We start from the raw sequence: 23,576 nt of genomic DNA, 5'->3' as shown, positions 1-23,576 counted from the left end.
CCTGCGAAAATAATATTTCAAAAAGAAAGTGGTTACAGTACAGTTCTCCAAGGGGCAGCTTCCTCTCCACCTGACCATGGGAAGCCACAAAACCTATAGTACAGAAGAAACGTTTCAATATATAATGAGAAGGAAAGTTCAGACACACTAGACTAAAGGAGACAGAAGTTGATTGGCTAGAGCTTAGCATTTCAGTGAACAAGAAATCTCCATCTTCTACGTAGAAGTTTGTACAATCATGCTACAAGTTCACACTTAGGGGAGCGGGGTGGAAAGTCACTGACAGGGGAGCAGGGGTGGAAAGTCATAAAATACACAGGAACCAGAGCCAATGATTCATACTCCACTAAAGCCAGTCAAAGCTTTAGCTCAGCAAGTTCCATGTCACATTGTATATGCCACAGTCAAGCCAAGGTGAGATACAGTCCTTTTAAATTGTAGATATCACCAGTTCATATTCACTGCGTTGTCCCAAAAGTGGGTGCTTGTTAGTTCTCCAGCTGTTACACACACTGCCAACATTTCTTCTTGAGTTCATACTTTCATTTGCTTATTTGTTTCTGGTTTGATACACCAGTCCAAGCCTCTTTGGGAAGGCACCTGCATGTTTTAATATTTAAAAAGTAACATCCAGAAAGTAGCCTGAGAGGACCTGGCCCATCCTGTGTGGCCATGCATTTGACTTTGACCATTAGCAGCAATGACAACCGTGAGGAAAGAAGAGGGTGGCAGAGGTGGACAAAGCGCTCATAGCTGGCCCAACCAGTAGAGGAGACTTCTGGACAGCCTGACGCAGGGTTCATAGTGACTGCCCAACTCAGCTTTCCTCCCAGAGGAAACCCAATTAAGTGCCAAGTCTTACCCTCCTTCCCCATCCTGGAGTGCTGAGAGTAAAGGGGAGCATCTCTGAGGCTTCCACTTCAGAGGTGTCCCTTGCCCTGCCCGGTACTTGAGGGAGCTGCTATATTCTCAAGCTGGGGAGGGATGGCACTAAGCTGGCACTCCCAGATCTGGTAAACCCTGAAGCTCCTATAGAACCTTACAGCCTAGGAATTCAAGGCCCAGGTAGCAGAGGGAGAAAGCTCTACAGTGGTAAGGTAATGAGGAAGAGAAAAGGAGAGAAAAGGGGGAAAGTCAGCATGACTGTTTATAACCTTAGCTTCTTCAGCTCTGTACCAACCTGTAACCAAAATAAGCCGCGTTCTGACTGGCATGCACTCCCACCCTCTGTAAATCTCCACTGCCACAAATCAGCTCTGCCCCCAGCTATCCCTGTCCCCATAGTGCCCAATGAATGGCCCAGAAGGAATGACAGGCTGAGGCTAGGTCTCACTCCATGACCACATGACGACAGTCTAAATGCTTCCCAGACCTTTACGGTTTTCTAGTATGTTTAGGCTAAAGAAACCCTTACTGTTTTTCTCCCCCACCTTAAATCTCCTCTTAAAATTTCAGCCCCAACTATCATCAAAACTTTGTAGGATTCTCAAATTTCCTGGTGGTCCCCCCCTCCCCGCAAATTTAACCAGTTCCCTGAAAGTTCATCCTGGTTCTGATAAGAAATCCTCACCCAGTTATCAAGTATCTTCCCTCTTCAAGTCCTAACCTTGCAGCCTGGTTCCTTCCTGTAAGGAGAGTTTTTGCTTTCCTGGTGTAAAGGCCTGGGGGGACTTATATCCGGACATCAGCTCTCTGATGGTGGGGCAGAGGCTTGTCTGACACAGCGTTCCCCCCTCTCATCAGAGCACATAAAGAACACAGAGGCAGCTTGACTCGGTGGGTCCAGAGTGAGTCAAAGGTCTGCTGCTCAGCCTGTAGAGCCTGAGCTCAAGGCCTTCCCAGCCCCTGTGCCTCTCTTGCAGGGGGAGAACAGATCCAGAGCCTCCGCCCCCATTCCTTCTAGCTGCCAATTTGAGAACCTGAACAAATGACAGTTGCTTTTGAAACTACAACAGATCTCTACTTCCTGGGGCCTGGCTGGCTAGGAGGCATTCTAAATCCTGAGAGGATAGAAACCCCTTGCTCAGCCAGGAGGCCCTCCTTGGCCTGTGGTGTTAGGGGAGGGTAAGAGAGCCGGGGCTTCAAAATACCAGCATCTCTCCAACCGTGAGCACAGGTGTATTTGCTTAGGGAGACTAGGAGTGTCACCTGAGCCCCAGTGGTGGGGGAGATGTCATAAGGAGTACCGCTGGGTCTGAGGAAGGGTGACAGGGCTGGGTGTCCACAGGACAAGGAAAAAACCCACATCAAAAGTTGTTAGCTTCCAGGGTGAATTGCTACTTTATCCAAATAGAGTCTAATTACTATTAACTAATTCTTTGCCCAGGTTGTTTTTCGCATTCCAGGTGACAAATGCTTTCACCAGGTTGAAGGGCAGATCAGGAGAGGAATTCTAACTCAGAACTCAGTGTGGTTAAGGCCTGTCTGGGCAGGCCCAGCCTTTCTACCACTCTGATCTCCATTTCAGACCCTTTTCCTCAGGAAGGAACTGATGGCTCAGACTTACTGCCCTGCAGAGAAGGACACTGTAACAATCAAACACAATGAAAAGCAGAGGAGGTTCTGACCCACGCCTCCACACAACACCACGCCTAACTGCAGCACTGTGGTAAATGCAGAGGGTCAACCCCAAGTCAGAAACCCAACATGAGAACTAGACAGTAATAAGGTAGAAAGGGAAATAACCTGACTGAAAAAAGCGCTTTTTTCTTTAGGACAGGCCTCTGTAGTAAAGCAAAGAGCTGTGACTATGGGGAACACGGATATATCTGCTCTGAAAAGGAGGACTCAACCAAAAGATTTCAAGGGCCCGGAAGAACAGTTTTGTTTCTCAAGAGCAGGTGAGAGCGTAAGTGGGCAAACGACCAGCCTTAATCTCTCCTTATCTCACACATGCAATTTGGAGGGTTTCAGAAATTTTTCTCTGACACTTGACAGAGCACAACAAACCAGCAAACTGTCCCCCCAAACTCGGCCTGCCTAAGGACTCACTTAACATCAGAATCACACACAAGCCCCCTCCATGGAACTCACTCATGTAACGGAAACAGACCCCTGTGGCCTGCAGGCCAGGACGGCTCAGAACCTAAGCCGGAGACGGGAAGAGGGGTGTCAGTGGGCTCTTAACTGGCTGTCCCTGAGGCCTCTGATTCTTTTGAAGCTATCTATTTACCTGAAGGCCTGGGATCCTCACAGCCTATTAGTTCATTCCTTACGAGAGCCGAGTCTCCCACACTCTGAAGGAGCTCCTGCTCAGAGACAGTGCCCCTCCAGCAGGCCTCTCTCCCTCAGAGCAGTCGACCCAAAGTTGCCAATGTAACACCAGTCACAGTAAACTAAGCAAAGAAAATAGTGCCGCTCAGCTTAGTTGATCATCCTTGCCTAGCATTCAAGACACGGAATGGAAGGGCCGGGCTTCCAGGTGAAGGCAAAGCAGATGCCAACTAGAGGCTGGAAATACATGCTGAGCTCAGCTTTCCTGCAACTATCCCCTCAAGTCATTTTATATGCAAGATGACTTTTATAAAGTCATGTTAGCCACCCCAATCAGGCACATGCCCGACAGGTCTCAGTGGGGCTGGACAGAGGTACTTCCGGGAGTGACAGGAGGCTTCACATGTCTATTTTGGAGCCCAGAATGCCCTTGAGAAGAGCCAGGCTGAGAAAAGGTGTGAGGTGGCCGACTTCTGAGCACCAAGGCGGTTTGGACTCCCGGTCAGGTGCGCTCCGCTCAGGCAGTGATTCAAGAAGGCAAAGTGCTGCTGGGATGAAGGGCCCAGTGCTGCTCCGGGCACCAGGGAGGAGAAGAGGTGCTAGTAGGGAGGACTATGAAACAAAGGAAGAAACCAGGAAGAGTAAAGTTCTTTTCATAAAAAAATTAGCCCGATAGATAAAAAATATACAAAGTTGAAATTTTTTAAAGACATTAATAACAGGAGGAAAGACAACTGCAAACTGGCATGTTCCCACTGACACGGACAGGGCGGGGACAGGGCAGAGAGTGCTGCTCCGCAGCAGACAGAGACATGGGGCAGATGAACACAAACACAGCCAGTGCCTGGAATGCTCATTAACACAACGGCTGACAAACAAATATACAGAAACTTTTAATTGAAGGACCAAAGGAGAAGAGAAAAAAGAGTATCTTAAAACTCAGCCTGGGCTGAGGGGCGCCACACAGCACTGAGTCTAGCACAGTGATGGGTGATTGGCCTGGACTCCTAGAGCAGCTTCTGGTAACAGCGGGTGCAAAGCAATGAAAGACATACTGGCCACCGGAAACATATTTCTTCTTACTTTGGGGGTGGGGCAGGGGCAGGACACACAAGCCCCTGCCGCGTGGCCATGGCGCCACCAACACTACACTCTGAGTATCTCCAAGCAGTTGTTGTAGCAGATGGCAATCCAGTCGGGCTGAGTCGATGCCCACTGCACGTTGTTGATCTCTCCTTCAGCGGTGTAGGCCAGGATAGGGTCCTCGATGGCCCGGGGCATTTGCTGGATGTCCCAGATGAGAGCCTGATGGTCATCAGCTAGGGACAGAGAAAGCCAGCAGGCAGGGTCACAACTCAGGGATGGAGGATAATGATCCCCGCACTGGGGGCCTGGGTGAGGACATCACGGGTTACAGAGTGTCTGCCCACCAAAACCCCTGTGAGGGGCCTTTAATTTTAATAGATCAGAGGACTGAGAGTGAGAAAGGTTCAGGCATTCATCCCAGACCGCAGAGCCATGCAGCCAGCTAGTGGCGGAGGTGGGACTCCAAGCCAAGCCTCTGGCTCAGTCACTACAGCAGAGTTGAGACAGCACAGCAGACCTGAGAAGGCACCTCCCACGTGACGGGCATCAGGAGAGGACGATGGGATCAAAATGACCCCAAAACATGTCATTTTAAAGTACTCTGATGATTTAACTGAATGGACCCTCCTGCTTTTTTTAATAGACATTCATGAGGTGTTATACAGATAATGAGATAAAGTACTATGTGCTATTAAAAACAGTTTTTGAGGGGCCTCCCTGATGGTGCAAGGGGTTAAGACACAACCTAAGAAGCTATCTGCAGCCAGTGCAGTATGAGTTCGATCCCCAGCCGGTCAGGGAGCAACCCACAGACCTCTCCTGACTACCTGCCCGCTGCTCCCCTCAGCAGTGTATTTTAGTCAATCTGCCTGTTCTGTTCCCCACTCTGTTTCTGGTGAATCCTCTCACCCCCCCCCCCACACCTCTGGCCTATAACCCAGTTCTTATATGCATAAATAAATCTTTAAAAAAAAAAAAACGAAAGTTTTTAAGAGCTATGGAAAATACCATAAAGAAGATATATGTAAAATGAGTGGAAGGAAATATATTAAAGTAAGATGGCAAGGTTTTAAGATGGCAAGGTAGTGAGTTATATTGACTTTAGTTCCTAAGTGATCTATAATGTGCTCATATAACCAAAATTAAGTTCTTAATTTTAGAGAAGAATAGAAAAAAAGGCGATGAGCTTCAGTACCACATCAGCCCATCCTGACACGCAAGCCCATTTCTGATACACAGGACTGGAATCAACTTCACCCTTTAACAGTGGCTTATTGGGGCAGCCGAGGCATAGGCCTCTAACTGATGATGGACTCAAACAGTAAAGGGAAGATGCTCCAGATTTCATCTGGAAATCTGGATTCTTCGAATTCACAAGCATGGGGTGGTTCTCAGTTGAATTCTTTTGTATAAATTTCTGAACTATCCTCAGCGAGACGAGATGATCTCCCTACCACTTCCTCCGCATCTCGCTCCCCTCCCACCACATTACCTGCAGTACAGATGTGGCACGATGAATGCGGGGCCCACGCAATGCCATTGACACAGGCTCGGTGGTTGTTTAACCTGGCGACAGGCGTGCAGGGAACTCGGACATCCAGAATCACTACCTGCAGGCAGAGTAAAAGGCCCAGAACTTCAAGGTGTGCTATGAAGAGCAAACAAACAAACCAAAACAACGCTACATAAGAAAAAACTCTTTTTTAGCATAACTTGTTCACTTTTGGATTTAAAGACTAATAGAGACAGAGTTTTTGCTACCAAAGCAGCTATAGGATTGAGGAAAAAGAAAACAAAGATGATTCAGGTACTTTAGTATCTGATCTTAAACATCACAGGTCTTTACATGGGTAAGAAAGGGGAGAAGCAGAGTAGCTAAGATCAATTTGGTTAATCCACCAAGTTCCATTAGGTGCCTGTGCTAGGAATTCTGTGCATGCGCAGCTGGGCAGGATGTGAGCCCTCCCACCCGACATCCAAGGCAGAATCTGGAATGTAAGGAGTCTGAGGCGCTGGCCACACAAAGCAGCGTTAATCACTCTACTACCTCTGCTTCCATCACTGTACCACCTCCAACCTACTACTTTATCCAGTCACAGTCAACAGAGAGTCACCACTTCCACGTCTGTTTGCTAAAGCTGGAGGAATCTGTCCAGACCACAGAAGGGGGAAATGGCCTGTTTCTTTACTCAGTGCCATAAGCACATAGGATTTGGTTTACTCTTGAGATACTGCTTTTCTTGGCTCCAACTCCAAATGTCTAAGTGTTAAAAGTTCTTAACACACAGTAGTTGTTCTATATCAGGCTATTTCAACCCTGGCACTATTGACACTTGTGAGGCCTGTCCTATGCATTATAAGATGTTTAGCAGCACCCCCAGCCTCCACCAATGTAGCACTGCCCACTGTCCCTGAATAGGGAGAATTAAAGATATCTCCAGACATTTCCAAAGATCCAGTAAGGAGAAAATGGCACCGCTTAGGACTATTCTAGATATACTAAGCAGTGCAGGAATTAGGTAGGAGGCTGGATGTCAGCCCCAGGTGGGATGCTCACCTCCATTCCATCCATGGCCATGGTAGCCAGGTAGTTAGGGTCCTGCTTGTTCCAGCAGAGGCGAAGCAGTGGGTGATGCTGGGGGTCTTCATAAATGATGGTGCTGTGTTCCAGATGGCGGAGGTCAAACATCCGCACAGAGCCATCAGCGCCCACCGAAGCAAACATGTCCCTGCCGCCCCCAGCGCGGCTAAACGCGATATCATAGACCTGATGGGGAATGAGAAGCTTCAGTCAGAATCAGATCCATCACCTCCTTTTCTGCAAAGAGGGAAATCTACCATCCCCAGGTCATCTGAACCCCTGCTGGTGACACAGAAGGAGGGAAGTCAAGTCTGTAAGCACTGGAACCTGAGAGCTCAGCATCGAAGAGCGAAGAGCATTTATCACTACAGAAACTGGCTGGTGTCTTCCTACATCCCTGCTTTCCAAGTCTTCTCTCTCCAATCCTGAGGTGAAATGAAGGGCACAGACCCTCACAGACAGAGCACAAGCATCCCCAAGCACGTCTTCTGCAGGCGGGATGGGCTCAGCAGGAGCTAGAGGCAGCGGCGGACTTCCGCCAAAGCACCAGACTGAGACTTTTATTTCTTGGGCCTGGGTGACTTTCACCTGTGTGATCAGAGGCAGGTGGAGGACAGTAATAAAGGAAATTTGAGGGGTAGAAGCAGCCTTCCTGTGGCCACTTAGCAGACACACTGGTGCTGCTGTGGAAGCTGGGCCTGAGACTCCTCTGCACGGGGTAATGGCAGCTCTAAGCTGCAGGCAGGAGGTTCGGGAGGTTCCCACACTCGCAAGGAAGCTGGGAGCACACTCTTGTCCCCGGACATGCTCTGCTTCTCCTCCAGTTGCTGTGTAACAGAAGTGACTTCATTTAGATTTTCACTCATTGTTTTCTGCTTTTACTACTGTTGCAGCATTGGGCACTACCAATACCCAAGAGAAAACAGGCAGAGAAACAAAGAGCTTCAGAGAAAGAAAGACATGAAGAGAAACAGCAAAGCTAGCGCCAGACAAGCAGAGAAAGAAACTGAAAAGGAAAATGCCAGATGAGACCCATCTGAGCTGGGGTTCTAAGAACAGCTGACTTCCAGGGACTCTCCCACTAAATACTGACTCTGGCCTTCTTAGTGGTTCTTTCTGCTCAGGGACACCGCCAATTGATCCTCTATTCCTAGTCCGCCTCACAAATTCCTTTTCCTCTAGGTAACTACTAAATGCACTTCTCTAAAACAGGAATCAGGAGTGGTTCAAAAGGGAACTAGGCTGGTCCTCACAGGGAGTCCTGACAGATCAAGGCAGGTTCTGTCCAGTACTGTCCAGCTGTTGGACCAGGGGTGTAATGGATCAGTATGCGCAGCCCCACGGCCAGTTCTCAGTGACACGGAGGAACAGACACCACGGCAGCATCTCAAGTGCCCAAGTGCCCAGAGACAGTGTGGTGAGGGCGCAGAGCTCTCTCACCTCTAGTGGGCTCTTCCCCCAGGGCATTTCGTCACAAGCCAAGAGAAGGAGGCAATTCCCAGAAACATGAAATCCCCACCACACTAACACTAGGCAGCAACAGAAGTCTCCATAACTAGTGCCTGACAGAGAGAGGTGGGCTGAGAAAGACCGAAGATGCTGGGAGGCATTACTGCTCCTCTCACAGCAACCAGCCTCAGCTTCATTTCTTCAAGACCACAGTGCTGGTCCAGGGCCTGCTCGCTGTTAAGATCCACTCCTGCCACTTCCCTCTCCTCTTCTCTGTATCCCAAGAGAACGGATTCCCACAGGCTGTGTTTGGAAGGGTCCCAGGTCCATAGGCTGCTTCTGGCTGGCTCAGCCATGGGAGGCCCTGCTGGGAAACTGAACGGTGGGAGGTGGGGAGAAGCTGAAGTACTTCTCCTCCCCTCTGTGTTCTCAGAAGCACCTCTGGTAATGGCTCTATCTCCAGGTAAACTGGCCCCTGGATTCCAGTAACTGCCTCCTCCATCACCCCTCCAGCCTATACGCTGTAGCTTCTCGCTGCTCCTGTTCTCTAGATTACCTCACGGTGGCTGGCTTCTCAGCCTTACCATCATCTGTGTGGGCATTCCCCTGGGTTAACACCCCCTCAGTTTAAACACTTAGGATAGTTCCGGTGCTCTAGGTTGAACACTAATAGAGAACAGCAGGCAAAGTTGTCAAAGAACTAAAATATAGCAACCTGTTCCACTTGATGGTCAAGAGGGTTTCCAGAAGTTCCTTACAGGTCCATTCGCTAGGGCAAAGTCTTCCTGTGCCCCTTGGTTTGGCAGCAGCCAAGGCCAGCAGTCTTGTAAGAGCTCTTACTTACCATAGAAGCACAAAAAGCCAGAAAAGGACCCCTCACTAAAAATGAAAACCTAGTCACCAACTTCCTCCCGAATTCAACCCATTCAACAAACAAACTCCTATTTCTGACCTGAGGTCAAGACACCCTTTTTATCTGTAGCGATACTACACCTTGCGATGCAGGGTAAGGTAGAAAAGAAAAGGAAACACTCTCACAGGAAATTGGAGCATCGGGCATGCACTCGCTCTGGGAGGAAAAGATTTATGGCCATATTCCAAAAATACCCAGAAGAATGCTTTGCTTAAAACACAATACATATAGCTCTTGTTGCCTTTTACAACAACATAAAAGAAGCATCACCATCAAAATGAAACATATACAATTCCAAACCGTATTAAAAATGTCCGTAGTAAGGGAACACACCAAAACTTCATAGAAAAAATTTAGGAAAAAAGGATGAATAGGTTTGCCTGCCAGGAAATTTTCCCTTTTCCTACCTCCCTCCCAAAAAGTAAATATATTTTAAGATAAGTGTTAGTCTAAGATTATTTTTTAATCACACCTGGTCCAAGTTTGTCTATAAGAGATTTTGCTTATTCTGTCTATAAACCACCTCTGGCAGGCTGGAGAATAAGTTGTGTACACCAGCCCCCAAGCACTTGTTTCCAACAGTGCTGTTTCCTGCGGTTTGGACACATGACTGTTTTCTATTTAGATAAGACAACACTAACATTATATTATGGTTTCCCACACAATTTGCAAAACAGCAAGCAGGCAGCTTAACCACTCACAATGAAGGCACGGAAAGCATCAGAGGAAAGAAAAAAAACAGCCACATCTTTACCTCTTTGTCGTGGGCAATCAGTTGAGTCTTCACATGACCAGACACAAGATTCACTCGCCCCAAGACCTGCCCTGTCTCCAGCCCCCAGATGGTACAAGTTGTATCGATGCTTGAGGTACCTGGAAACAAGCACGCAGGTCAGTGATGGCTGACAGGAGTGAGTTTCTCTCCGTGTGCCTACTCATCTGTCCAGCCCAGAACACAACATGCCAAAGCACTTCCTGAACAGAAGAAGGGAATTCAGAGAGCCAAGAGAGACAAGGACTCACTCCTCACCCCAGGACCTTAGACTCTGACTGGGGAGGTAAGATGCAGACAAGTGGGGCCTCCTTGGTGGTGCAAGGGGTTAAGACGCAACCTATGAAGCTGTCCACAGCCGCTGCAGCATGAGTTCCGTCCCCAGCTGGCCAGGGAGCAACCCACATGGCTCAGCAGACCTCTCCTGACTCGCCCGCTGCTCCCCTCAGCAGTGTGTTTCAGTAGATCTGCCTGTTCTGCTCCCTACTCTCTCTTGTGAATCTTCTCACCCCCCCGCCACGCCTCTGGCCTGTATCCCAGTTCTTGTATGCATAAATAAATAAATAAATAAATATTTTTTTAAAAAAGATTGCAGACACGTGGACAGCTCCCCATGCCACATATGTAGCCAGTGACCATGTGCCACATTTAGCTTCTTACCCACTGGCCCCATCCTCGGATGATGTATACCTCAGGCCCCTGGTGAAAAGGTGTTCCATGTTCTATCTGAGAAAGTGTATCTTTGCATCTTGAACCCGGAACACGTATCCCTGCACTCCCTTACCTAAAAGATAAGGATCCACCTCATTCCAGTCAAAGGAGGTCAGAGGAGCGCAGAAATCTGAGTTCTTATTATTGTTTAGCAAACATTCCAGCCTGGTCTCTGTTTCCCCAACCTGAAGGGAGAATAATTTTAACAAATCAGCCAGTCTTGTCTTCACAAAGTCTTAAAGCCTCATGTAGACTATAATCAAGTAAATATAAGACATGGGAGAACATTTTTATCCAAAGAGACTGAACCCCAGAGGAATTCTCTGAATGCTGCTTTCCAAACTTTCTCCTCTGCCTAGCTTTGTTCTCTGAATTTTCATACCCAAATCTTTCTGGAGATAAGGTCCTCTCATGGTGCCCAACCCAGAATCCACTGCTCATGGTGAGTTCAGCTGAAGGGGTAGGGGGTGATGCACTCAATTGCCTAGAATCAATGGCCTGGTATTTTGCTAATTTACTCAAAGATATCTTGGCTGTAAACAGAAGACGATGTCTCAAAAGTACCACCCTATAGGCGGCTCTCCTTATTACATCAAGTTCATGAGCCTCAGGTTTCCTGCAGGACTTCAAGGAAGCTCAGCTTGGTTTACTAGAAAGTCGCCTAAGCCAAAGTCAGTCAGTCCAGATGGCTCCCACTGGCTTCCCCCAGGCTGCCAGGACACTGCTGCCTCCTAGCCCAGGCAGCTCTCCACGCTGCTCCCAACAGCTGACAGGGCTGTGGGCCTGGCTGCCAACCCAGCACCTGCTTACCCTCCACACTCGGAGATAGTCACCACTTGTCGCCAGCAGGTCTGGATAGACACCTTTTGTGTCAGGGATCCACATGAGCTTTGTGGTGGGGTACGGATGGTCGAAAGTGTTTCGGCAAATAAACTCCGAACTCTCTTCATCTAAACCAACAAGCTGAACCTGTAACACACCAAAATCGAGCCACATAAATATCATTTTCCTCAGGTCACTGGTGAGTGACAGAAGTCCTGACACGGGACTACACTTAACCAGAGTAAATAACTGATTACAGAGTGGGCACCAGGCCAACCAGCCCACAGGTCAGCTGAGGAAGCCCAGCTGGGGGGTTGAGTGACATCGCACACTGCCAACGCCCAGCAGAAACAAAATTCATCTCTGCTAGCAAGGCACATTGCCATGTGTTTAAGTCATTCTAATAGGTGTGTAGTATAATTTAAATTTAGACTTCCCTAGTAACTAATAATACTGAGCATCTTTTCATGTGCTTTCTTGCCATCCACATCTGTTCTCTGATGTTTGTTCAGATACTTTGTCTTAAAGTACTTTTCGAGCAGTTTTAGATTCACAGCAAAACTGGGCAGAAAGCAGAGTTCTCATTTGCCTCCTGCCCATACATGCATAACCTCCTCCACCTCAAAATCCCCACCAAAGTGCACATTTTTTACAATTGGAGAACCTACACTGACAAAGTCCACAGTTTACACTAGCACTTACTCCTTGTGCTGTAAATCCATAGGGTGTGACACACATATATAGTATCATACAGAATAGTTTCACTTCAGTTTTTACTGGGTTGTTTTGAGTTTTGAGAGTACTTTGTACGTTCTGGTTATAAGTCCTTGGTTACATGTTTTGAAAATATTTTCTCACAGTTTATGGCTGTTCTATCATTTTCTTTCAGTGTTTTCTGAAGAACAGAAATTAAAACTTCTGATGACATTGGCTCATCCTTTCTTTTATAGCTCATGCTTTTTGTGTCCTAAGAAATCATTGCCTAACCCCGTCATATTTTCGCCTAAATGTTTTCTAATTTTACAAACCCTAGAAATCTGACAAGGGCACTGAGGCTATGAGAGGGAGGGGGAGAGGAAGGCAGCAAGGCAGGGAGGGGGCACAAGTGACTATGGGGGAATGGACCCAGGGTGCTCTGGTGGTGGGTGTGGTGTGACACCTGAATGGGAGATCCCATACCTCTAACACACAAAGATGTAAACCAATGTTACCACAATTAAAAATTTTTTTTTCAGGTTTTAGATGAATGTAGGTCTATGATCCATTGGAAGTTCTTTCATGATACAGGGGTGAATCACATGTGAATGTCGGATTGTCCCAGTATCATTTCGGAAAGACTACCCTTTCTCCTTGGAATCACCTTGGTCGCTTTGTTGAAAATCAACTGACCGTGCATTTGTCCATCTGTTTCTGGACTCGGCAGTCTGTGCCACTGGTCTGCATGGCTAACCACTTAGCAAGATCACAGCAGCTTTCCGATGAGGTCCTGAAATCAGATGTGCAAGTTCTCCAATTTTGTTGTTTTTACCACAAGAGTTTTTCTAGTCTGTACTTTTGCTTTTCTGTTTAAATCTTAGAACCAGTTTGACAAATTCTACAAAGACTCTGTTGGGATTATGTTGAACCTATAAACCAGTTTGGGAAAACTGCTGTTTTTACAATACTGGACCTTCCAACCCATAAATACAGTATGTTTGTCATTTTGACTTTTTTCTCTCAGTGATGGCTTGAACTTTTCAATGCACAAGTGTTGCATTTCTTTCATCAACTTAATTCCTCAGTGCTGATTACTATAAAAAGCATTATAAATGGAATTTTTAAATTTCACTATATAGAATACATTTATATATAGAATACAATTGCACATTCATCTTGGCTCCTATAACTGCTAAATTAATTAGCTTCAGTAGTTAAGTAGATTCCTAAGGAATTGTCTATGTAAGTTTACAGATCGTGCCATCCATGTCTTTTAAAAATCTTCATGACAGAAAGTACCTACAATACTACCTTGCACTATTTCACTTGGTAAATGTCTTATAGCCGGGCCTGAGTCTTACTTTTGCTTGTACTGTCTCGACAGACCTATTTCCAAATTTGATTACATGTTTTACCTGGAGTCTTACACATTCCTGGGGTCCCCAAATCCAGCCCAAGATTCTAATTCAACAACTGTTAAGAGGGGCCCAGGAGTCGTCTTCAGAACCCCCCAGGGGATCTGATTTCAGTAAGGCCTGACAACCTCTGCCCTCAGCACCTAACCCATGCGAGTCAGAAAACAGCTGAGATTTCATCTTTCCTTTTCCTAGACAATTCATGTGTTTGCAGATTTGTGTTTTAATTCTCAATATAACTGATTCTAGCTCTTCTGAACCAAACTGCCAACTAAATATTGAGAAAAACAACTGGCTATCACTGATACTCAACTTTTTTTTTTTCCCCAGATACTTGAATGTTTAAAATACTTTAATGATGAAAGAAAATGTAAGTTCTCTATAAAAATACAGGTAATACAGAGTGAAGTGGTAAATCTTCTATTAACTTCACCCCCAATTCTACTTATGTACTCTCAAATCAGTCTGATGTGTATCTTCCAAAAGGTTCTCTGTGCATTTATATATGCGTATATGGTGGGGGGGTGTGGTCAGGGGCAAGTTTAAAAACATAAATGGGCTTGAACCATAAAATATACTCTAACTTGCTTTTTTTTTTGGCTTATTTGCAACTTGCTTTTATTTTTTTAAAAGATTTATTTATTTATGCATATAAGAGCTGGGGTACAGGCCAGAGGTGTGTGTGGGGGTGGTGGTGAGAGGATTCACCAGAGACAGAGTGGGTAACAGAACAGGCAGACTGACTGAAATACACTGCTGAGGGGAGCAGTGGGCGAGGCAGGAGAGGTTTGCTGCGCCATATGGGTTGCTCCCTGGCCGGCAGGGAATCAAACTCCTGCTGCAGAGGCCGCAGATTGCTTCACAGTGCAGTGCTTAACCCCTTGCACCACCAGGGAGGCCCTGCATCTTGCTTTTAAAGAAGTATCTTGGAAGGTCTTCTCATGACGGTACAAACAGCTCTAGCTCAGTTTTCTACAGCAGACTGTGGTAAGCATACTATAATTTATTTAACCATTCACAAGTATTGTGGCTATATCCCATTGTTTTGCTATCATAAACAATACTTTGTACACAGGTCCAGATGCTTTTATTGGATGGACTGCTAGAAATGTAACTGCTGTATCACATTTTAAATGTTAATAGATTCTGTCAAAGCAGCTTCAAAAAGGTTGCTTCCATCTACACATTCATTAGGGAATACAAATGCCAGCTCCCCCATACTGAAAGTGTAAACACTGAAAATCTTTTACATGTTTGCTAATCTGATGGATAAAAAAATGGCATTTCGCTACCATTTTTCTGTTGAGGCCAAGCATATTATACTGTTTTTATTTCTGAATGACAATCACTAACATGTGAGTGCTTGTGATAGATCAAGTATAAGCACTATGCTTAATGCTTTATGAGTATTACCTCATTTACCCCTCTCGACATCTCCATTTTGGAAGAGGATACTGAGTAAGACATTAAGTATTTTACCCAAGATCACAAAGCTACATTTTAAATGTAGGCAGCCCCATAAAACAAGCTCTTCATCATTACAATGAAAAACATCAACTCAAAACTTTTGCCTAGTCTACTTTCTTATTGATTTGTAGGAATGCCTTTGTTACACATTTCCTTTGGTAAACTAGCTCATAAAGCTGAGGGCTGTGCCATTTTTGGTGGTATATCTTTTTTTTTTTTTTTTAAATTTTCTAGAGGCATGTCTTATTTATTTATTTATTTATTTGGTTGGTTGGTTTTATACAAGCACTGGGTACAGTCAGAAGCGCGGGAGGGTGAGAGAATTCACCAGAGCCAGAGCGGGGAGCAGAGCAGGCAGAAGGACCAAAGTACACTGCTGAGGGGAGCAGCGGGCGGCAGGAGAGGTCTGCGCGCCATGTGGGACCCTCCTCCGGTGGCCGGGGAGCAGCCGGGGATCGAACCAGCGCTGCAGAGGCTGCGGGCAGCTTCGCAACCCAGCGCTCAACCGCTGCGCCACCGGGGAGGCCCTGGTGGTATATCTTTAACTACATTTCCACTGTTCCATGAGTTTTAAAATCACTCAGGTTTTTTACTTTTTAAGGAAAGTTTGGTACTTTGTTTTTTCCCTTATAAACTGTCTCACCTAGACTTTCTATTGTGTTCTTACAAAATCATTAGTAGCACTATCATCCTTCACATACCCTTCCCTCATTCCCTACATCCAGAGTTTCTGTCCCTATCCTATACTCCCATCCCTGAACCCCAAGGGATAATAATGAAGGTGAGTTTTGCTTTTTCATTCCCACCATTAACTAGCTCCAACTGCAAAACTGATGGTTAAAACCTGAGTCAGGAACAAGGCTAGGTTTCCTATTACACAGGCATAGGATGACAGCTCTCCACTCTTGCATTCCTGCTCCTTAAGTATATTATTCTTTTTCTTTTTAAGTGTTGTGGTTTTTTTTTTTTGTTTTTTTTTTTTTTGGTGGGACCCTCGCGGTGGCCAGGGATCCAACTGGCTCTGCAGAGGCTGCGGGCAGGCTCACAACCCAGCGCTCAGCCACTGCGCCACCAGGGGAGGCCCTTTTTAGGTCTTTTTTTTTTTTTTAAGATTTTATTTTTGTGTAGAAGAACTGGAGTGTAGGTCAGAGTTGAAGGGGTTGAGAAGTTTCACCAGAGATAGAGTGGAGAGCAGAACAGGCAAATTTACTGAAATACACTGCTAAGGGAAGCAGCAGGCAAGACAGGAGAGGTCTGCTGCACCATATGTGGGTCAGCTCCCTAGCCAGAGATGGAACTCAGGCCACCCAGCTGCAGTGGGCAGATGTGATGACAGCACTGAGTCTTAACTCCTAGGCCACCAGGGAGGCCCCTTAAGTATATTATTCTCAGATATTTATAGTTGTACAACCTATAATGGTGGCAGATTTTTAGGCACTGTCCAGTTACCCCTGTCATCAAATGCAGCTAGCCTAATTTCTCCTTCTTCTCTTAAAAAGAACGTGATCATTCTGCCTGGATGTCTTAAATCTTCTTTCTTCACTCTTAAAATGTAGAAACTTCCCTTAAAAATCTTTCAGGGCCAATTGTTTTTGTTTCATTTCTTTGGCCATCTTCTTCTGGGACACCAATTAAACTTAAGTTAGATTTTTATTTTCTGCACCTATTATGTCCCAGCTATTTATTTCCATTTTATTTTCTCAACCTGTCTTCATTATCCTTCACTATTTTCAGCAATTTTTATTTTTACTTTCTCTTTCCAATGTAACTTTTAATTTTTTGATCATTTTTGTTTTCTCTTCCATTATTTGCCTGGATTCTATTTGCTGAGGATCCATTTTCTTTTGTCACCAAGACTTAGTTCACTTGATCTCCTCTATTGCTTCCTGGCATCCTTGATGTTAAGTTTTCTGAATTTATGGTGGTAGGATTGCTCACTAATTTTTAAGTGATAAAAAACATTTTTCTAGTACAGTTCTTTACCTGCCACTTGTTTCCCTCCCCACCCCCCTTCTTTCATATAATAATCTTTCTATAGCTGCTGTGTTCCTTTTGAATGAGGTGAGTTCTTCCTAGCTGACCTGAGGGAGAGAGGTCAGGGCCATGTTAGCAGACACACTGAAACCTCCCCACTCCCCAGCCAACAGAGGTAAGGAGTGGCTAAGCTTTTAAAAATTCAATCTACCAACCTACCTTAACTAACACTTCTACAGAAGATGGCATGTCTACTTTTCTCCTTGTACAGCTTAGCTCCCCTCTTACCCAAGGTGTCAAATGGAGTCCGGGAAAGTTCCTGCTGCATGTACACCTCCTCAGCGCCTCAAAGGATTGCTGATCTTGCCCACCAAAATCCTACCCTGAAGAACTATGCTCTTCTGAATTTGAAATCTACGGCCATCCATGTCCTTTCTCAGCATCTTCCTCGACCCATTTGATCCTCATTATACTGTAATCCTGATTCACTTATCGTGGGAACATAAGGAAAACGAGAGACTTTAATCATCTAACTCACAACATGTAGGTTACCCCCAAATACTTTCTTCTCCATCATCTTCCCTATCCTTCTGCTAAATTTCCTCTCCCAACTCCACTACCTTTTTGCAACTATTGCTTCATAACATTTTATCCCAACATGTGTAACAAATGCCCCTAAAAAGAAAAGGTTGTGAAGCAAGGTCAGTTTTACTTTGTTATAAACTGTGGAGAGTACTATGTCAGATGTCTAAGGAGCAGATATGTCACATAAAATATTAACTCCTTAGAGGCATGACCACATCTGCATTTTCACCTTTATTACTTTCACAAAAAAATATAAATTATACAAAATATTTTATATTTCAAAAACATTTAAAAGGTGCCACGTCTATCTTGTACTAGCTCTTGGAGGGAGGGGACTGTATTCTAGTTTATCATACACAGTACTAGTACCAGAGCATGAAGGTGAATGCACATACGTAGACCCCTACATTACGACTAGTTCACTTTCCAATGAGGCCTCCCGATTAAAACATAAAACGTTTTACGATTTAATACTGACATTACAATTGCCTCCTAGACCATGTGGACAGGGCATTTGTGAGTGGGGCATTTAAATAACAGTTATCAGTTTATCAATCTTTTATCACACTAGTTCATGTTTTTTTTTAGTAGAGTGTAGAAATGATTTTACTTTAGTCTTTATATATCCTTTCATACAAGTGGTAGCTGTTGAGCTGCATAAAAATATTGTGCAAAACTGTGACCATGGATCCTAAACAGCACATTAAAAAGAAGATTTTAGGGGCTGGGTAGAGTAAAAAAAAGATAGAAATTTTCAATTAAATTGAAATAAGAAATCACAGAAAAGCACGACGATGGTGTAAAAGTGGATTAGCAAAAGAATTTGGGTTTTCTCACTCTACTAGCAAGATCTAGGTGATTCTGAGGTAACATTTTCCAATTTAAGTTACTTATTTTAAATTTCATCTAGTTAATGTCAATAAAAACGAAATTCTGAGTATTTTCGTTGTTTTATTATATTAATGAGTCTTATGTCTTACATAAGTTATGTGCTGAAATTTTCAAATTCTGTCATCTTAGAACAAATGACGCAGTATCAATGTATTACTGGGTTCACATTATGACATTTTCACAATATGATCAAGCCTGTAGAACAGATTAGTGTCATAAAAAAGCAGGGGTCTACTGTCTGTGTGTGTATATATGTCATTCCTTAAAAAGCCCCAAGTTATCACAGGCTAGATACCACTCTAGTTACTGAAGCGTTCCCCACAATTGTTATTAAAGCAAAATTCTGAGAGAATAAACCAGTTTTTCTCAGTCTTTTCCATTTGTCCTCCCGTCACGCCTGTTCCTGACTGATTAGTGTTGATCAATGTCTGCAGGAAGGTCCTGCCTGGACAAACTCTAGATGAATTCTGGCCTAGCACCCCATCAGTTCCTGGCTCAGAGGCTGACAGTCAGCTCTGGCCAGACTACCTATAGAACAGGTTCACTCCTTGTTCAAATCACAGCATCTCCAGTATGTCTGCGTGAACTAGGTTAGGGCAAAAAACAATTAAGGCAGCAACATTTTTATCCAGCGGTTCCATGGAGGATTTAGTCCTCTCACTCTCTAGAAAAAAGAAAGGAGGAAGTTAAAACCAGAAGAGTTTTACGTTTTAAAATCCCCTCCTGACAGTTTTGCCAGGGACTGATGAAGCACTGCAAAATTTGAAGTATCAAAAATACTCATGTGCTAAAATGCTTTTTCTTTATTCCTGCCAATCTCACACCTGCTAACAAAGGCTGGTTACCAAGTTAGCAGGTTACCAAGTATCATCACTGTGTCTAAAACAGAGTCCAATATATATTTGTTGAATTAAAGAGGCAAATGAATGAGAATCCTGACGGGCGGCCACAAAGACTAGGAAGTTAAAAATTAAATGCCAAAATCAAAATCATTATGCAAATAGAGTAACTCTGCATTAAAAAAAATCTCAGAGGAATCGATACAGGCAGACAAATACATACTGTTGCCTGGTCTAATTCAAGTGCAAGGTGTTCTTATCCAGATTCACCAGAGTGTTCTTCAAAAAACGGGATATATACTGCCCACCTGGCCCTGGGCACAGATCTGGTACAGCAGGATTTTTTTAACTTGGGGTCCATGAACTTTAACTTGAAGATGACATTCATATTTTCACTAACCTTTAACTGAAATTTAGCATTTCCTTCCATTACAAATGGAAGCAGCTACTCATAGCAGATTTGGTATCTGTGACTTTGTAATCAGTAGAAACCACTGATTTTTTTTTTCATATCACACTGCAATTGTCGACCATCATAAAATGTCGTTTACCCTCATCACTAACTTCAAAATTAAACTCATAACAATACTGGGTGGTGTAATTTAACGAGTTAATTTGAAAGTACGTATTACTGTATCACCACTTCTTAAAAAGATTTTTGACAATTGTAAATATAATTGGTTTCCTTCATAATCATGTATTTCATGCATTTGAAAGCATAATTATGAAAATATGAATACTGGCTGTGCCAAAGGTGTCCACAACACACCCATGAGTTAAAAGCCCAAACTAGATAGGTGGGGGCATGAAAAAGTTTTAATATACTGCATTGCCTCCAGCATACCAGTGAGTTAAGACACAGTTAACTGCTTATTCAGTTACTACTGGGATTATTAGTTTGCATTTCACTTCTAAGACCACACTGTCTGTGCTGTGTCCTGGCACAAAGAAGGAGCTCCAGACAGTTGCTAAATGAAAAGGAGAAACTGGGGTAGAGCTGTAGCAACTGAGGTTTGATAGCAATCACTCCACGGTGAGCCTGACTGTGGCTCAGTTTCTCTTCTCTTCAAACGGGACTGCTACTGCTTACCCAAATTGACCCAGGAAATTTTTCAAGGAAAAAAAAAAACAAAACCATCGACTTGCTTAAAAAGACTCAAGCCCTTTGAAAGGTGTATTTTACTTATTTTTCTGAACAATGTATCCTTCAACAATAGTTCTAATAGTCTTAATTTTACTGACATGGTTTCCAAATCAGGATCTTGAATTCTATTTCCAACTCTGCTGTCACTATGGGCCATAAGGAATAAAGGTACAGTGGCAAGAGAAAGAACAAAGCTGTGTCTTGCTCAGAACTCTGATTTCTGTGGGCAATGGGTGACTTCAAGATCAGCGCATACTCCCTGGGATTTGTTTGTAAATTATGACTGTGTAATGTCTGGACAATGAGATCCAGTTTCATCAGTTTTGCAAAGGGAATTCCAAAGAGAACTAACTCTAGAAAAACAGATGTACTCCTAAAAAACTGTAACAACTTACAATGTTCAAATGTTTTTTACAGGAATTTTTTCTTATAAAGCAGCAGCCCCCTTCCTACAACAAACTGTGAGTCAGAAAAAAAAAACCAAAAACAAAAACCCAGACTGTGCAGTGACCCACAGCTAGTCAAGGAGAGGAGGCAGGTTCCAGTCTTAGACCCTGCTCCATGCCTGAAACTGTCCAGTTTTATTTCTTCTAAGGAGTGGTGCTCCGGGACCAAGAAGCCCAGGCTTTAAACAAAACTAGCCACGGCTTTAAACAAAACTAGCCACGGCTTTCAAATTTCTCTCATCACTATCAATCACGTTTCCTTGAATGTGATAAAAGGAAGAGATTAAGGGGCAAAGGAAAGAAAACCCTTCCCGTTGACTTATTCGCCAACTTTCAAAGATAAAGTTATGCTACACTGTCAGCTTAAAAGCATCCCTCTACTGCCAGTGCCTGGATGAAGGCTTCTCAAATTGATGGATGTTCAGAAAGTCTTACTCCTCGAGGCTACACATCTGTATTAGCACGACAAAAGCTGCGAAACGTAATGGCAAGAAGCCCCCGTCTCTATCCAGAAAACAATGGTGGGATCACGGTCACAGGCCATCACGTCCCCCCCCAAAAAAAAAGATCTTTTGGAAGAGGACGGCTATGGGGCAGCAAAGGCCGGGATCCCCGAACACCAGCTGGGGGGGGGGGGGAGTGGGGGCGGGGAATACGGGACAGGCAAGGGTGAGCAACAAGCAGCCCGAATGGGAAACCCAGGGTGCCGGGAGGGCGCAGACCACCCCCTGGGGCGCCTGCTCCTCCCTCACCCTCTCCCCTCCTCCGCCCCCGCCTGAAGCAATGCGGCAGGAGGGGAGGGAACCGAGTGATAAACAGCAGAGCGCGGTGTAAGCTCGGGTTTGAAACCCGTGTCCACCACGGCACGGCTGACTCCGGCGGGGCGCAACACCGTGCCTCAGTTTCCCCGTCCATAAAATGGGGGTAACAACCCTCCTGTCTACACAGACGTGCCCCAGGGTTAAATGAGACAAGGAAGGGGAAACCCTCACCCGGGGTCAGACACGGAGTAGCCACCCCTGGGCGCTAAGGCGAGTCCGCGGAGGGTCCCGGAAAGGGGGGGTCCCGGAAGGGGGGGTCCCGGAAGGGGGGGTCCCGGGGCCCGCTCCCGGCCAGCTGGGTTCCGAGCCCGGCCCGGCCCACCTTGTTGTTGTACTCCTCCACGAAGCTGCCCAGCGCCAGGCGAAAGCGCTTGTCGGGCCGCACGCTCCAGTTCATGGCGTACACGGTCCAGGGCGCCTCGTACTTGTAGATCTCCTTCCGTTTGCCGTGCAGGGACATGGTGGCGGCGGCGGGGCCGCAGTGCGGGCCGGGTCGGCGACGGGCGGGGCGCGAGTCGGGCGAGGAGCCGGGCCTGGGGCCGCGGGGTCCGCGGGGAGGCGGGGCGGGGGCGGGCAGGCGCGGCCAGGCCCGGAAGCGGGGCCGCGGCCACAGACAACGACAGCCGGGCCGACCCCTACTTTCAAACCTGCTGGGGCTCGGACCAACACCACCTTCCGTTTGAGACACCGCCCCTCCCCCTAGAAACGGAAACCACGCGACCCCCGCGGCGGCGCCGGCCGTTGGCTGCCTGACACGTCCTTTCGAACGGCTCCTTCTCCTCATTGGCTATTGTCCCCGCCGCTTCCGAAACCTCGTTGCTACTGGAGCAAACATTTGTCGTTCCAAGTATTTGCCCCGCCCAACTCGGGGGCGGGGCCGACGCCTGCGCGTCCCAAAGGGCATTGGCTGACAAAGATGTCAGTCAGAGAGATAACGGAGCTGCGCGCGAGGGTGGGTGTGTGGGGGCGTGGGCGGCCTGGGGCTGGCGGCTGGGCTGCGAGTCGTTGGGCTGAGTCTCTGAGGGCGAAGGTGTCTGAGCGGTGACCTGCTCAGACTTCCCGCCCGCTGCTGCTATTCCGAGGCCTTCTCCACGCTGGGGAGCAGAAAGTTAAACTCTGCTTCCCGGGGGCCTTCTGCGTTTCTCGGCTCTGAACCCCACGTTCTGGCGGCCTAACCCGCGCCTGACGGGACGCGCCCTCCCCACGCGTGCCAACAGCCCCCCCTTTTAAGTTGGTGACGTGTTCTCTCGGTGCCCCCAGGGCAGACACACACACACACACACCCCCCACACCCCCTCCCTGCCCCCCCAACCCCCCCATCCTCAGCCCCTGGCCAGCTGCATGTCAGCCTGGTCTTCGCGCGCTTTCCTGTCCACCAGCAGCACCCCACCCCTTCTCCGCTTCGGGTCCCGAGGCAAATGCTAATAAAGCCCCAAACTGATGGTGTAGTGAGTTTGAAATGGACAGGCTGGAACTGAGGTAATATATCTATAATCGAAGGTCTCCAATTCAATATTGGATGAGGACTGTGTTGAACTGCTAGGGGATGTCATTAAATGCAATTTGCAATGATGACTGTGATAACAGACAGTTCAATTTAAAAAGCTGAGTGAGAGTGCTATATACAACAGAACTTTCTCTCCGGGCTCTTAGCTGAACCAATTTTCTCTCCACTTAAGTTTGGAAATAAGAACATTAGAGACAAAACTGTTACTCTCTGGTCTTATTCTAATAAATAATATTCATCCACG

At 46.0% G+C, this 23,576-nt stretch overlaps 1 protein-coding gene across 1 annotated transcript; it reads right to left on the bottom strand.

The window, feature by feature from the left end:
- Positions 1–4,359: 4,359 nt before the first annotated feature.
- DCAF7 (DDB1 and CUL4 associated factor 7) lies at positions 4,360–22,285 on the bottom strand (the record flags this gene model as incomplete). The annotated part of the gene is made up of 7 exons (XM_084237274.1): positions 4,360–4,532; positions 5,792–5,909; positions 6,857–7,066; positions 9,997–10,115; positions 10,799–10,910; positions 11,536–11,694; positions 22,148–22,285. The coding sequence occupies 7 exons, from the start codon at positions 22,283–22,285 to the stop codon at positions 4,360–4,362; spliced, it is 1,029 nt and encodes a 342-aa protein (XP_084093400.1).
- Between the last annotated feature and the right edge of the window lie 1,291 nt (positions 22,286–23,576).

Source organism: Talpa europaea (genome assembly GCF_964194135.1).
Source record: "Talpa europaea genome assembly, chromosome: 7".
NCBI lineage: Eukaryota > Metazoa > Chordata > Mammalia > Eulipotyphla > Talpidae > Talpa > Talpa europaea.
The sequence above is the reverse complement of the archived record's forward strand: the minus strand, read 5'-3'. Positions and strand labels throughout refer to the sequence as shown.